The 17,292-nt window shown below is 42.6% G+C and overlaps 1 protein-coding gene across 4 annotated transcripts in view; it reads left to right on the forward strand.

Moving 5' to 3' along the window:
- The window catches only part of NUBPL (NUBP iron-sulfur cluster assembly factor, mitochondrial), a 220,878-nt gene that overhangs the window by 190,639 nt on the left and 12,947 nt on the right, over nucleotides 1-17,292 (forward strand). For all 4 annotated transcript variants that reach the window (XM_019488770.2, XM_006263019.4, XM_059723030.1 and 1 more), the window contains one exon: nucleotides 3,481-3,563. In XM_019488770.2, coding sequence (XP_019344315.1) covers nucleotides 3,481-3,563 — 83 coding nt within the window. The remainder of the gene's footprint in view (nucleotides 1-3,480; nucleotides 3,564-17,292) is intronic.

Consider the following 17,292-nt stretch of genomic DNA (forward strand, 5'->3'; position numbering starts at 1 on the left):
CTGCTCCTCCAGCCAGTCTCCCCCCAGGCAATGTGGCTCTCCGGGCCCGGCCACCTGGTTGCGAGGCCCCAAGGGGGCCGCTTCTCATGTGCTGCTGGGGACGGGAGGAGCCCAGCCAGGTCTGCACCAGCCAGCAGAAGCGGCGGTGGAGCCGTGTGCCGCTTGGGATGGGACGAGCCTGCACCAGTCATTCCTGAGCAGCATGCGGCTCCGCCACCGCTTCTGCTGGCCGGCGCAGACCCGGCCGGCCTCCTTCTGTCCCCAGCAGCACATGGGAAGCCGGCTTCAGCTGCATGCTGCTTTTCCTGGCTGGTGCTGACCTGGTTCTGCCCGGGCGGGTCCTGCAGCACCATGTCAACCCGGGCATGGCACTGGCAGGCTGGGAGGGCCCCAGGTTAACCCCAGCCTGGCTCCTCAGCTTCTCCAGCACCAGGTCAACCTGGTTGTAGCTAAGCGGGTCCTGCAGCACCATGTCAACCCAGGCATACATGCCATGTCAACCAGCACCATGTCAACCCCTGCAACTTCATTGGTGTCAAAGGTCACATGACATCACTTCCTGATATGATACCACTTCCCGTGATGTCTTTCAACATGGCTCGCTGGCCCACTGGGTGATAAAAAGTTCGTGATCTGGCCCCACATTCAAAAAGGTTGGACACCCCTGATTTAAAGGCTGAAAGGACTAGGAGTCTGGCTTGGGGAAAGCCTCCACACACCTGACTTCCATCCCTTCTGGCTTCTCCTTTCTGCCCACACTGCCCGGGTGACTCAGGAGCCTTACTGCCATGCATCTCTCTGGGTCAGCCTGGAGGAGTGCAGAGAAAAGCAAGCTTACCATGCCCCTGCATCAAAGCCTTGTCACAGCAGGTGAGTACCTCCCACCCCTGTCAAGTCCCTGCACTCCTCTGGGTCAGCCTGGAGTAGTGCAAGGAATGTATTCTTCTGTGAGGGGGTGGGGGGAGGAATTGGAATGGTACCACAGGAGTATGCCCCAGTCTGCCAGTCATCTGATTGGTGTGATGGGGGCATTTGTCTGGGGACCAAGCCCTCCCTGGCCATCTATGGCATTCTTGAGGGGCCCTGCATTTCAGGAGCTGTTATGTGCCACCTGACAGCCTGCCTCCTTCATAGGCAAGGGAGAAGGCAGGCTGTCAATTAATGGGCTCCCGTAAGGGTGTGGTCCAGAGAGCAACCCACTTGTGCCTGATGGCTGGAGAGCTTGCCTGTGAAACTCTTCAGTATCGAACTGGAGGAACATCTGCATGGTCCAGCTCCTGGGCTGTTTTTCTACTAGAAGAATTTTCTTCTAGTAGAAATTAGCATCTGTTACACCACCTGAATCTCTAAGGGTGTAGACCAATGATTCTTAACCTATTTAGACTCAAGACACCCCTCCATAACTATTCTGAATTTAGTGGCACACCATTTCAAAAACTAATTTATTACAGTGCATAAAACTAATATGACTAGAAATAATTTTTTAACAAAATGGAAAAACATATGTGATTAATATAATTAATGAGATATTATGGATTCCTGTTTGACATTTCTGGGTTTATCTTGTGAATCATGTATAGGCTTCTGCACACATAGCAGTGCTTATATAGTTTGTTAACACCCTTAAAAGGATCTCATGGCACCTCATGATGAGGCAGTACCCTGGTTGAGAATCACTGGTATATACAAACAGACTTTTTAACTGCTTTGACATAGGAGGGCAGTTGACGCTTAGGAGCCTGGAGCTGCTCGTCCAATTACATCTGTTCCAATGTTAATCTGTATGATCTTATTGTGATACAAGTTAGCTAAATAGCTCTGAATGAAGTAGGGATAAAGTTGGAGTTGTTTTGTTGCACTTGTACTATTTCAGAATTATGTGGACTAACCAGATGCATCATAACAGTTTATATCAGTATCCTTGTTATAATTGTATAATTGTTATGGCTGTGTGTACCTTGCTAGTTCTTTACTGTAGCAGAGAATAGTAAGAAAAAAAGTCCATCTTTTCAGCAGCAGCATTTTTATCTTTCTTTATCTTCCTGGTTTTTACCCATGGTAAAGCAGCAGATCCCCTGATTCTCTTGCAGGTACTTTCTTTTCTAACTCAGGTGCTTTCTGTAAATATCACTATGCAGTTATGTCCTTTATTAGGTGCTTGAATACTTAGTAAATTCAGTTCTTGTTCCTTTTTGACAATAGGAGGCAGGTCCCATTTTGAAATAGAGCAGTAAATAGAATTACCTTAAGAAAACCATTATTATTCAGCTGCAACTGAAGAAGTGACTTTTAGGTATCAGAAATAGCTCCAAAAATTACCGTGAATCCTAGAGAAAATATTTTCAAAATGTGGTTTATGTACAAAATATTGGTAAGATTTAATTATGTGAGAAACTTGAAGGGCTAGTTAATTCCATTGCCAATTAAAAAAAAGAATCTAGTTCCCAGTTTATTAAAGGGACAATTTTTAATAATTTTGAACTCAAGTTAATGGATTTACTTGTAAATTTGAGGAAAATTTATTCTGCACTGAAAGAATAAATGCTGAGTATATTGGGGGAAGGCAGACTTAAATCTTCATATATAATAGAGTGGCTCAATTCCATTTTTAAGTCCAAATGCGATTAAGTTTAGACAAGGCCAAGTCAAAAGTAGTCTGGCCTGTAGTGTGCAGTAGAATTAAGATGATTATTACACATTATCACTTTTTGTGCATTCTCTCATGTGTTTTGTGATGTAGCAATTATAGGATTTTAAACATTTTGCTATTTTAATGCTGAAAAAAATCAGAAGAGAAGATATTCAAAGGGCTACTATTTGATTTTTCTTCATAAAACCTCTTTCTCTTGTGACAGTTCCCTACTGATTAAACAAGCAGAATATATAGTAGATTTCTATTTAGAAGAAGAATGAGCTGAATACCTAGTTAATATTTAATTATGTCAGTGGCCAACTAAGAGCAGTAACACAATTTGTTGTTTGGCAGTTAAGTATTTAAATATGTCTTTGAATAGTGATTAAAATATCAAAACATGGTTAAAGAGTGAGGCGTGATATATACAGTCTAAAAATATGCTGAACAATATGTTGTGTAATAAATATTTTCCAAACACTTAAAGAAATATTTTTATTTTTCATGAAACCAAAATGACTAGTGTTTCATTTTTTTTCCCTGCACTTACAACCAGGAAGTAAGCAATCTCTTTGTCATTATGAAAGACTACAAAACACAATCCTAGTTATCCAGAAAATGAACAAGTCCAGCTTTTACATGGTGTTAATAACTGTGGATATGTAGAACTCAGCTGCAGCTAATTTTCATTTTAAATGCTATTTTTGGAGATTGAGTAATTCAAAGGATATCCTGAACTGGAATTTGATTTCAAGTAGCTTCAGGGGTAGTTAAATGAAGCACATTTAAGAAATATTAAGTCTTTGTATTTTTATTGTATATTGTACATTTTATTGTTTTTAATACAGGGGACATTCCATTGGATGTTAATATAAGAAAGACGTGTGATACAGGCCAGCCAATTGTGGTTTCGCAACCTCAGAGTGATATGGTAAGTTTAATACTGTACATTTAAAAACAAAAACACTGTATCTGTGTGTGTGTGTTGGAGGGGGCCTGGTTTTTCTTTTTTGTGTTAAGAAAGGAAGCCTACTTATCATAATATAGGGAACTAAAATAATAACATATAACATAATGTAAGGAAATAACTACCTACCTCAGAGTAAAAGCATGCAGGTTATCCTTTCTGAATTTTTCTGTGTGTGTGCATATATTTTGTTTAATTAATCTGAACTGTAATCCAAGTAAAAAGAGATTCAGTCCAGATCCTTGCATCTGAAGCAAAGGAAGGTCAGTGTCAGGCCAAATGAGACTGACCTACTAATGTACGTCTTCTAAAACTGCCAGTTGATCCTTTGCTAGCTGACCCTAGAAAAGGTCAAAGAAAATGTTTAATTGTATCAAAAGATATTTGGAATGTGAACCTGCATAATGTCAGTACCCAGGATGTTGGCAGAAGGAGGTGGACAAATTTACATGAGAGGAAATGACATTTTTCTGTGCATTTACCATAATATTTTATTGACAGAGGGAAGCATGAATTGTTGGGGAAATGGGAAAAAAAATCCAGACTTGTGATTCGAGGGATGAAGTTTATTTCGTAATGCACAAACTACCATAATAAACACGATTGATTATAATAGCAGTTTGAGGTAGAATTATTTGAGGTGAAGGTAAAAACTACAAATTGGGTGTCTCCGTATCATTGCTAGACACATGGTAAAACTGCTTGCCTCTTTCCACTTCCCTTCTTATAAACAGAATTGATGATTGGTGTGTTAACAAGGACTTGAAAATTGCCAGTATTTCAGTTTGCTTTGAGAGAGAACTTGGAGCAGAATGGCTGTCCACCACAAACTGGATGTAACATACTCAGTTTCTGGTAAGACCCATGCCCCAAGTGATGACAGCCAGTTGTTGCCTGTGAAAGTAATTGGTAATCTTCATAGTAAAACAGGTATCAACATAACTGATGCTGTAATTTACATTTTGTTGGCAATTTTGTCAATAGTGCTGAGAATTCAATGACCATGTATACTACATCATCATCTCACCTTCTATTAGTGTATATTTATTTCAGGTTATAGTTGTCTTGGCAATATAGGGAAGGCTCCACATTCACTGATCTATATCATGGCATATCTAACATGTGCATTAACTAAGCCTTAGCTTTCAGGGCCAGCTTGCATCCTGGAACCTTTAACAAGCAGGAAATGGTTGCATTAAAAAAGTATTGTAGTAAAATTCTGCAGGGCTGCAACATGTTTGTTTCTAGGCTGGCTTCTTGGAACTGGTTTTGAAGCTGCAAAAGGAAATGAGTAAGCCTTACATGGGACAAATCTGTGAAAAAAGTGAACTTTAACAAATACTAAATTTGGCAAAAGGAAAGTTTTAATAGTCTTCCTAAATTCTTACTTTTAATATCCTTCCCAGTTCCTTACTCTTTTTCCTATACTTTGTGAATAATAAGTTCCTTCACAAAGAATAAGTTTTAAAGAGTTACTAATCTCTATACACTCTAAAATTGTTCCCCTCCAGCTTCTCATTGCAAGGAGAGAGAAATTGAATGTGTCTGTCTTATTCCTTACCTAAAAAATATGTAATTCATGGCACATAACTGATAGTGAGAAAGGTGCTATAAGGTCAGAGTCTGATCTTTAATATATGGTACCTATCACCATATTTCTTAAATAAACTACAATTGTTCATTCATTCATGCATGAACAATCAGTTTTTCAGATAGAGGACAGTGTGCACTGAGCCATTGAAATTTATCTCTACTCTTGTCCTTAAGTTTAGAAATATTTTTAAATAGTTTCTGCTATGTCTAGTGAGTGTTTTTAAATGAAATAAGATATAGTATTGAAATAAGACATAACTGAATCAAATCGTCAGGAATTGTGAGAATGACTTAAGTTCTCAGCAAGCCAGTATGCTAAACAAAGTTTACCTATCACACTTTTTTGGCTCTGTCAAGATTAAAATAAAAGTTATTTTAAGACCATGTTAGCCAAGAAATTTTTGCTTATTCATTTGCCCCAGGGTTCCCTTTGACCAGCTAACATGTTAACATACTGCTTGATCTGCCTATACTAGAATTTTAAACTGTGTAAGCAGAATCATATTGACTAATAAAAGTCCATTGGCTAAAACATTCCAAAATACATTTCATCCTATTCTCGAAGTCACCTGAAATCTGATGAGTAAAAGATATCAAAGACTGAAACATTCCTTCAGCAAAGACCCTGGAAGAAGAAAAGTCCTTATATAATGATATAAAATTGACCCTCCCAAGCTTTCCCAGAGGGCCAGGTTTAGGGTTGTGTTGAGGCAGAGAGTGCAATATGGCATATCTACATTTAGAAGGTTTGTCAGTGTAGTTAGTGCAGATGCCACTTTGCTGCAAAGTTTCACTGAACAGAAGCTGTAGCAGCAAACGAACTCTTTTGCTGGTATAGCTGTGTCTACATTAGTTTTTTGCCAGCATAATTGTAAAAATTGAGTCATGACCTTTTTCACACTCCTGATCGACGTAAGAGTAGATTAAGCCCTGTCTCAGCTGAAGGGGAGGCTTCGTTGGTCCAAGAAGTTAATGGCCCACTCCTGGAAGGGAGTTAAGTTGAGACATATTGAAGTTGAGCCTTTCCTTGTGCCCTGAAGTACATTTAGGCTAGTGCCTGGGGAAAAAAGCCTTTTCTGCCTCCTTTGGCCAGCTTGGGAGAATAAGCAGAATTGCCAAATGGATGAATCACAGGCAAAAGTCCTGTTACTGTGGTAATCTTTCCTTGGAAGGGTGGGTGATGGAGGCACATGTATAGGGTAGACACAGTGTCCCAGCTTTTCCCTGAAGTAGGAAGGTAGGTGGCCAAAAAGGAGTGCAAGAAAGTAAGGAGACACCTGCAAACAACAAGTACTATACTTAAGACAACAACGTTTGTAACTGAGGAAAGAGTGCTTATCCCCCCCTCAGTGAGGTGTTTGGCATCCCACACTTCATGGAGAAATACAGATGGATCATGGGTGTTTTTGAAATCTGGAATATTAGGATATATTCTGCAGTCATGGATTGATTCCTGGGTGTCCATCTACCACGGGCTATTAAGGAAGAAGTGTGGACAGAGAAGTATATGAATGTGTTCTCCACTGTGTTACCTGAAAATAAGATGGGAGATAATAGAAGAAGGAAAAAACAAAGGGAGAAACCCAGCAAACCCAAAGCAGCTAGAGTGTCTGAGAATAGAACTCTAGTCTTTCATAGAAATACACAAATCTTCTCCTTCTTCAATATCAAGATTGTCATAGCACAGAAAAATTCCACAGATTGGGAGGCAGCATAGTTATGGCTTGCTAAAGATTACTGTTATAAGGTAACAAGGAGCCAAACTTATCCTGGGGCCAGAAGGACCAAGACTTTTTGACCATTGCTTCATGCTGCCAGGGGCGGGCAATTATTGCTGGAGGGGACCCACTTAACAAGTTTTGACAAACTGTCAGGGGCAACATAGGTAGCCATGCCCCTTAACAGTTGCCCCGCCCCCTAGTCGACCTATGGGAACTGGAAGTCCTGCCCCCTAGCCCCATACCTTTGCCACCAGAAGTCCATCCCCTTGCCCCCCAGAAATACTCCTTTTGGGAGGAGGGTTTGCCATCTTAGAACCAGAAAAAAACCAAATCATACACTAGAAGTCACACACCTACTATAATATATTTTAATTTTATTACAAAAAATACTTGTCATGATTTGTGTTTGTGTACTGTATATAGAAGGGATTGCATAATAACTCAAAAATAAAGTCTCGTGTGTGGGGTGTGTGGTGGGGGCACGGTATGTTGGGTGTATGTATATGTTGATGGGGGTTGTGGGAGCAAGGTGTGGGTGGGTGTGTGAAGTTTGTGGGGTGCAGGGACCCCTCTTCCCATGCTCCCCAATGTGGCAGCAGCAGCAGGTGGAGGAGGGGTGGGAAGGGACTCAGGGAGCTTGCGCCCAGCACAGGTACTGGTGCCTGGCAGGGCACGGCTCCAGGCAGCACTGTGCACGGGAGTGTGGAGTGCAGCCTGCCCAGCTGCCTCTATCACGGAGGCTCCACATCGTGTGCCTGCAGCTCCCTCCCTCTCACAGGGAAGCCCTGCACTGGACTCTGCAGGGAAGCAGGGGACAGAGCTCCCTCCACTCTGGGCTGAGTCCAGGGACCTGTGCAGCAGGGGGAGGGGAAGGCAGTGGGCTCCAGCACGGGGCTTTCCCTGCTGTGAGTGCAGGACCTGCAGGCATGCCAGGGTAGAGGCGGCGGCAGGAGCAAACTGGGAACCATGAGGACTGGGCTGGCTCCTGCTGTGTTCTGTGATCCTGGCATGGCAGCCGGGAACCACGCGTTGTGGTACAGCAGGGCCAGGCCCTCCCAGCAGTGTGCTGTTCCTGGCTGCGATGCCAGGATCACAGAACACAGCAGGAGTCAGCCCAGCCCCACGGTTCCCAGCTGGCTCCTGCTGCCGCTGGCCCTGACTCCTGGGGTCCCCCCTGCTCCCACCCGCTGCCACTTCCCTCTCTCTCCCTGCACCTGCCCCTGCTGTCTTTCCCTCACTGCTTTCTTTTCCTGCCCTCCTTACCCACCTCCATGACTCCCCACCCGCAGCTCCAGCACCACGCCAGCTGAGAACTGTGTGATGCTGGCTGGGGCTGGCTGGCTCTTTTTGCATGGTGATCTTCCCTGTCCTCCACCCATTCTTATCTGAATTTCACTCTCCAGCGGAGGGAACAGCCCCAGGCTCCCAGGCCAGAAGTTTCTGCTAAGTCAAAAGCTTCTGGCTGGGAGTGGGGGGCCACTGGGTTCTGCTGCCAGCTTCCCCTGGCTCTTTCTGCCTCTGGCTCCTGTCATCTATGACAGCCGGGGCAGATAAATATACATTTTAAAAAAATGTTAGGAGCCCAGCGCGCTGGATAGAATGGCCTGGTTGGCCGTATGCGGCCTGTGGGCCATATTTTGCCCACCCCTGTGTTATACAGTTGAGATGACTAGTATGAAAACCACAAACTCCTAAGAGGAGATCAGGCTATGTTTTTTTCACATTTAGCAAAGGAAAGTATTTTCTTTCCTCTCATATTAGGAAGCTGACCATGGCCTGTGACTGGACAAAGGAAACACCCAGTGAATTATAAATAAGCATGAGACAACTATCCAGCACCCATATGGGAACAGCAGGAGAAGGAGCAGTTCAAAGGAGCTCTTCTCTAATTATATTGGAAGTACTGAGGAGTCTGTTATGAGATTATACTAACTGGACAGACTGGGTTCATTTATATATGAAAAGACTTCTTGGTAGGTTTTCAGAGTCCATAAGAGGGGGAGAGGTGATGTATGTGACCAGAAAATGTTTAACCATGTTAACAGTTTATCTAAATTTTCTCCAAATTATTTGTTTTTGAGGAAGCAAATAAAAGTATCAGGAATTTATATAACTATGTATTAAATCCAGTTCTAAAACTATTACTTCTGAATTCTTCTAGAGAATACAGGTTTCTTCACTGATTATCTTACTCTTAAGGCCCTCCCTTCTATGGTTTTGGTATCCTGTATGTGATGCAGCAATAAGTCATAGTTAAGGAAGGCAGTCTACATGAGAAGGAAACAAGGGAGGCTTTCTCATTCTTCTTGAGAAAGTAGGGTAATTGGCTAGTTACCTCAGATATCTGTACAAGAATGCCAGGATCCTGGAAGAGAAACAGGAAGAATTGGAAGTCTTGCACAGACGCAGAACTGTGATGCGATTGGAATAACAGACTTGGTGGGATAGCTTGCATGACTGGAGAACTGTCATGGATACCCATCCTGTTTAGGAAGGGCTCCTCTTAACTGGAGAACTGTCATGGATACCCATAAACTGTTTAGTAAGGACAGGCAAGGGAGAAGAGGAGGAGGAATTGTTCTTTATGTAAAATAGCTGTATGATTGCTCAGAGCTCCAGTATGAAACTGGAGATAGGTCTGTTGAAAATCTTTGTGTTAGGGTCAGAGCAACAAGGATGATATCACAGTGGGTGTCTTTTATAGACCACCAGACCAGGAGAATGAGGTAGACGAGCTTTCTTCAAACAGATAGCAGAATTTTCCCAATCATAGGCCCTGGTTCTCATGGGAGACTTCAGTCACCCTGACATCTGCTAGGAGGGCAATACAGCAGTGCACAGGCAATCCAGGAGCTTTTTAGAGAGCATTGGAGACAACTTCCTGGTACAAGTGTTGGAGAGACCAACAAAGAGAGGTGTTCTTCTTGACCTACTGCTTACAAACAGGGAAGAATTTGTGCGGGATGTAGAAGTGGATGGCAGTTTGGGCAGCAGTGACTACAAGATGATTGAATTCAGAATCTTGACAAAAGGAAGAAAGAGCAGCAGAGTATGGACCCTGGACTTCAGAAAAGCAGACTTCGACTCTCTCAGGGAACTGATGGTTAGGGTCCCCTGGGAGGCCCATTGAGGGGGAAAGGAGTCTGGGAGAGCTGGTTGTATTTTAAAGAAATCTTACTGAGGGCAGAGGAAAAAAAAATCCCAATGTGCAGGAAGAATAACAAATGTGGCAAGCGACCAGCTTGGCTTAGGAGAGAACTCTTTGCTAAGCTTAAACACAAAAAGGAAGCTTACAAGAAGTGGAAGTCTGGACAAACAAGTTGGGAGGAGAGGAGTATAAGAATATTGCTCGGTCATGCAGGGATGAAGTCAGGAAGGCCAAAGTACAATTGGAGTTGCAGCTAGCAAGGGATGTGAAGAGTAACAAGATGCTTTTCTACAAGTATGTTAGCAACAAGAGGAGTCGGGGAAGTGTGGGTCCCTTACTGAATGGAGGAGGCAACCTAATGACAGATGATAAGGAAAAGGCTGAAATACTCGATGCCTTTTTTATCTTGGTCTTCACAGACAAGGTCAGCTCCCAGACTACTGCACCAGACAGCACAATTTGGGAAGAAGGTCAGCAGCCCTCAGTGGTAAAAGAACAGGTTAGGGACTATTCAGAAAATTTGGACGTGTACAAGTTCATGGGACCAGATGCAATGCATCCAGAGCTGGTAAGGGAGTTGGCTGATGTGATTGCAGAGCTGCTGGCCATTATCTTTGAAAACTTCTGGAAATCGGAGGAAGTCCCAGCTGATTAGAAATGGGCAAATATAGTGCCTATCTTTAAGAAAGGGAAGAAAGAGGATCTAGGGAATTACAGACCAGTCAGCATTACCTCATATATTAGTAGGAGCATTACCAGCAGGTTGAGGTAAGTAATTATTCTGCTCTATTCTGCACTGGTAAGGCCACATCTGGAGTACTTTGTCCAGTTTTGGGCCCCCCATTATAGAAAGGATGTGGACAAGTTGGAGAGAGTCCAGCAGAAAGCAAGGAAATTGGTTCAGGGGCTGGGGCACATGACATATGAGAAGAGGCTGAGGGAACTGGGTTTATTTAGTCTGCAGAAGAGAGGACTGAGAATGGATTTGATAGCAGCCTTCAACTACTTGAAGGGTGGTTTCAAAGAGAATGGAGTTAGACTGTTCTCAGTAGTGACAGGTGACAGAACAAGAAGCAATGGTCTCGAGTTGCAGCAGAGGAGGTTCAAGTTGGATATTAGGAAAAACTTTATCACTAGGAGAGTGGTGAAGCACTGGAACAGGTTACCTAGAGAAGTGGTGGAATCTCCATCCTTGTAGGTTTTTAAGGCCTGGCTTGACAAAGCCCTAGCTGGAATAATCTAGTTGGGGATAGTCCTGCTTTGAGTAGTTGGTTGGACTAGATGACCTCCTGATGTCCCTTGCAACCCTAATTTGCTATGATTCTGTGATTGCCTATTATGGAGATGACTGGCTCTATGGATGCGGGGAGAGTAGTAGATACAATATACCTTGACTTTAGCAAGGCTTTTGGTACAGTCTCCCACAACATTCTTGCAAACAAGCTAAGGTAGTACAGGCTGAATGAATGGACTGTAAAGCGGATAGAAAATTGGCTGGATCATCAGGCTCAAAGGGTACTAATCAATGACTTGATGTCTAGTTGGCAGCTGGTATCAAGTGGAGTGAGTCAGGGGTTGGTCCTAGGGCCAGTTTTGTTCAATATCTTCATCAGTGACCTGGAAGATGGGATAGAGTACACCACCAGCAAGGTTGCAGATGACACCAAGCTGGGAGTAGTAGTAGATATGCTAGATTCAGAGCTATGATTCAGAAAAAATGGAGGATTGGACCAAAAGAAATCTCATGGAGTTCAATAAGGACAAGTGTAAATCCTGCATTTCGGATGGAACAATCCCATACACCAGTACATCCTGGGGACTGACTGGTTAAGTAGTAGCTCTGCAGAAAAAGACCTAGGGGTTACAGCAGATAAATAAGCTGAATATGAGATGACAGTGTGACCTTGTTGTGAAGAAGGCTAATGGCATACTGGGCTGAATTAATACAACTGTTGCCAGCAGATTGAGGGAAGTGATTATTTCCGTCTATATGGCACTGTCGAGGCCACATCTGCAGTATTGTATCCAGTTTTGGGACCCCCACTACAGAAAGGATGTGGCCAAATTGGACAGAGTCCAGCGGAGGGCAACAAAAATGGTTAGGGGGCTGGGTCACAATTTCTGAGGAGAGGCTGAGGGAACTGGGCTTTACGGGTGCCTGTAGACATGTGAGCCTGCTCCGATGTGCTGTAATTACAGTGCTTTGGAGCAGACTCAATTAATCATGCCTCCAGGAGCCTCCGCATTTCCTGTATCAGTGTCCCTCCCTCCCCCCCGCTTCAAAATGGCAGTGGGGGTGCTTTAACTAAAGCTCATCAAACAAGCTTTAGTTAAAGTGTCCCCCGCTGCCATTTTGAAGGACAGGGACACTGATACATGAAACACTGTGGGCACTTTAATTAAAGCACCCGCCCCCCACCTTTGTAGCACATGTGAAAATGCCAATTTAGTCTGGAAAAGGAAAGACCAAGAGGGGTTTAATAGCAGCCTTCAGCTACCTGAAGGATGGTTCCAAAGAGGATGAAACTAGGCTGTTCTCTGCAGTAGCAGAGAACACAGAGCAATGGTCCCAAGTTGCAGCAAGGGAAGTTTAGGATAGATATTAGGAAGACCTTTATCACTAGAAGGGTAGTAAAGCAATGGAATATGCTTCCCAGAGATGATGTGGAATCTCTATCCTTTGAGGTTTTCAAGACCCGGGTAGATAGCGCCTTGGGTGGGATGATCTAGTTGGGGATGGACCTGCTTTGAGCAGGAGGTTGGACTAGAGGAACTCCTAAGGTCCTTTCCAACCCTAATCTTCTATGATTCAATGCAAGTGCAGCATTAAATCTGCATTTAGGTCACTTTCTGTTCTGTAAAATTATTAACTAGCTGAGTTTCCATCTTAAAACATTTTACAAATTTGACAAGGTCATTCCCATGCACCATGCTGTGATTGACTTTTGAAAATTTTAGCCTGATGCTGGAACTTGAGGGAATTGAACGTGTACCAGGCATTTTACTGCCCATATAACATTTTTATTTGCAGGAAAATACAAGTCAGTTGAATGTACCCACCACTAGAGGGCATTTCATGAGAAAGTAGAATGGTTGGCAATCAGCTGGCCACAAGAAAGTACAGAGAAGTTAACCTACTTGAGAACTGAAATTCTTAGCTTATCACAGAAGGGTTATCTTATGTTAAGGGCATCAAAGGGTCTGGTAAAGTTGCACTAAAATAGGTACAAGTGATCACTGAACATTTATGGCACTTATACACAACCAGAGAGGCTGCTTTGACATACTGTAATTACAGTGTGTCAGAGCAGACTTCATTAATCAAGTGTGGTAATTACCGCATTCCAGCAGACTCCAGCATCTTGTGTATCAGTGTCCCTGCCCTGAGAAATGGTGGTGGGGGCGCTTTAACTAAAGCTTGTTCAATGAGCTTTAGTTAAAGTGCCCCTTCTGCCATTTTTCAGTGTGGGGACCCAATACACGAGACTCTCCAGGCACTTTAATTAAGTGGCTATTGGAGCCGCTCTAATTAAAGCACTTCCCCCCCCTACTCCCAGAGCACATGTATAAATGCCCTTAAATATTTGCCTTTAAGATGATGGCCTTTGGTAAAGGTTTTTTTGTGTTTCCCCCTAGTGGCTACCGCTTTTGGAGCCAAGAGGCCTCATTATTTTGGCAGTAAGTTCAAAGAAAAGACCAGTAAATACTTTCCAATCAAAAGTATTTGTTTCCCATACTTTCAAATCGAAAGTATGGGGAAGTATTTGTTGCAGTTTAATGGAGTCTTAGTTTTGTAATCCAATTGGACCTTGGGATTAGAGTTGAAGTTACAGTCTAACACTTGGGAAAATGATTTTAGAGTGTATTATTAGGGAATTGATAGGCAGAGACATGTGAGGAGTGACTGGATCATTCTGTACAAGAGAGAGTACCTTTGAAGAGTTTATTACATTGGTAGCTGTCACTGCATGGGATGAGTAATTTAGAAATAAATAGATTTAAATTTGATATGACAACTAGCCACAATTCATGCCATTAAGCAGTAGCATAGGAAACATAGCTGGTAAGGTCATTTATACTGCACTGTCTTTTATTTTATCATACCTTCTGTTGATGGCATGTTTCTGGGATAAATAATGGCACTGCTAATGCTTTCTTGATTTCAGGTCCCCTGTCTTTTGGGACCATACATTAGCCTTAACCACCACTTCGAATAGTCTTGTTAAACTGTCATTTATTGCAGACTGGCAGTCATTACTAATTGACATGGAGGAGACTTACTAAAGGAAGTTCAGAATCAAGGGAGTCAGAGTAGGTTACAGGTACCTTTATGGTTTGTTTGTATGGCTGGAAGCTTTACCTTGAATGTAGAATTTGGGGTGGAGGTGGCTCTATTTAAAGCTGCACTTGTTCTTTGCAGTGCATTCAGGGATAGTGAAGTAGTGCCACAGGCATCAATGGGGCAGCTCCAGGCATGCACCATAATTAGCAGATATGCAGCTTAAGCAGTGTTGTTGAAAATAGCTTTTCAGAACTAGGTCAAACTGAAAGAGGGCCCAGCCAAGCTAAGAAATTGTTCTTACTGGGCGATAACCAGGTGCATCCAATAAACGTGGTCAGAGCTTGCTATAGTTGCACTGATATTGGAACCAGATCCTGTATATACATGGGATGGTAGCTACCTAATGAGATGTTGTTTGCCTTGGTACTGAGTAAGGCATTGCCTCATTTCTGTCACAATCATGTAAACTTTGACACTCGCCTTCATAATATCCATGACATTGGAGTGGTTTTGATTCCCAACGGGTCTGGTCAGTTGTGCATTAGAAACTACACGGTTAGCCCTACTGCTCAGTTATGGGGCAGGTATAGAATACCTTGTCTTTTATAGTCATAGGTATCAAAAACAAGGTCAGTTTCTGGATTTGTAGGATCTCTCTAGTACACTGGGCCCACAAGGATGGGTCAAGTTGTGAGGGGTAGATCACAACTGAACATCAGTGCTGAGAATGTCCACCTCCAGCGGTTTGGGGAAAGGAGCATACTGTGAAATCAACTGATGTCTCTTGCATATGTTGATGGGTGAACTTCATCCTCCTAGTATCCTCGTTAGGCTAATAAAGGAAAAATGGCCTAAGGGCCTGCACTGGGATAAATTTGGAAGTTAGAGAAATGATGGGAGGGATTGGATAGCAATGACCACAAACGAAATTGGTCCAGACTGAAATGTTTGTGAAGCAAGGATGAGAGGGACAGTCATGCCAGCTTACAGGGATAGGGCATAAAAGAGTGCAAACTGTAAGGTTGCCAGTCTTCTCTGGATGCTGATTCTCATACACAAGGACATATGGTACTATATGCCTAAGCTTTTTACGGATGATAGAGTGCTCTAATTGAATAGAAGGATTGACATTTGGCTGGGGGACTTCATGGATTATAGGAAATATAGGAAGAAAATACTAGCACAGAAGAGCAACCAAGCTAGTTTCTGGCACTCAACATTTCTAGTACAGATAACGGTTAAAAGCTTCCAGCAGTAAATGATAACTTGTGCATGGCTTTTGCTTGTCCAGAGATAGAAAAAAAGACCTGAAATCTTGAAGACTGAACCCCTGCGCCCCCCCCCCCCCCCCCCCCCGGGTATCATCTACCTTCTCTCAAGGGGCAGATCAGGATAACTTAGAAGTAACCCTGCCCCAGACTAAGTTAAATACCAGCTATGTGAGAAGGGTTGAATGGATAGCAGTGTACTCCATTGTTAAGTTAATAAAGTGACATTTTGCTGATTGAACTCCTCCCTGTCACTAACATTAATTTACCTGCATATCCTGATCTGTTCTGAAAAATTCAAGCGTAGATGTGGAATTTCACTTTTCCCTGAAGGAGATTTTGCAGGGAATCTTTGTGCTATGCATCTGCTGACTCTGGAGCTGCACTGCTACTGGCTTCCTTATCAGCCCTGTCCCTGTTATCCCAAGGGGAGGAGTAGTTACAAAATATGCTAGAAATGCAGCTTTGACATGCCATATTTTTTCCGACAGTGTTTTGTGGCAATTTTGAGGGAAGCACGCTCCATAGAGTAACCATGTCTAGGTTTTCCCTCTTGATCGACACCACTTTCAATCTTCACTTACTTTAAACTCCACAGAAAACCTGTGCTAGTAACAAATAAGACCTTGAACCTTAAGATCCACTCACGTGCACCCCATCTATTTTCAGAACTTTTCTTTCCCTTGTTTGTGCTCTTCTGCTCCCTATCAGCCCCAAAAGGAAGAAACAGTGTTTAGTTTTTAAGTAACTGTTTGGTAAATAATTGATAAATACCAAACTATATCCTTTTTAACTTATACAAATGCTGTTCTTGCTGTGAGAAAGACAGTCTGTAAACTACTCCTTTTAGAGCCACCAAATCGCAAAGGGAGAAATTGTAATCTCTAAATCTCAATCATATTGTATGGATATGAAGGTGATTATGAGTGATGAATAAGAACTCAAAATCCTCTCCTTCTCCCTGCTTCCCTTCTTACCCCCCCCCAAAAAAAAAAGCCTTCCTTTTTTTAGTTGCAATCCATCTTCTGTTGCTTAGGAATGAAAGAATAAACAGCTGAACTCAGCTGTATTCTGAGTCTACAGATGGCACATTAAAAAAGATCATGAGTAGGAGAAAAGTTCAGTATACATAGAGCTACATGCTGAATGGAGTATTGATAGTTTCTGAGATCCAGTTTAGACCTTTCACATATGTTTTGCTACTATCATTTTATTAGCTTTGTATAAAAGATCTAATTTCTCACTGAAATAAAGATTTCACTTTTTAATCAAGTTAGATGAATCAAGCCTCTGGCAAATTATGTAACTAATTTTTTCTTCATTCCCAAAAAATTAATGCTGTGTTTTTAGGATCTGTTATCAAATTGCTAAATGCTTTAAAAAGTGAACTATACTTCTTAACATGGCTATTGGTATATTGATGCTTAGTGGCAAAATTCTGCTTTAATCCATAGGATCTATCTGGTTAGGGGTTATAAAATAAGGTGCGGACACCACATGGCCAGACTGTTCCCTCATTGTCCCCAGACAGGGTTATGAGTGATGTATCTATGTTCTACACAAACTTATCTGGCCACCAGGTAAATCAGTGGGCTGATATCATTATCTGTTTCAGTCTACATGAAAGCAAACTGCTTGAGTATAGCATAACTTTCCTCAGGGTTGATTAAAAAAAGACACA

The sequence above is a fragment of the Alligator mississippiensis genome, chromosome 2, assembly GCF_030867095.1.
Source record: "Alligator mississippiensis isolate rAllMis1 chromosome 2, rAllMis1, whole genome shotgun sequence".
In the NCBI taxonomy this organism is placed as follows: Eukaryota; Metazoa; Chordata; order Crocodylia; family Alligatoridae; genus Alligator; species Alligator mississippiensis.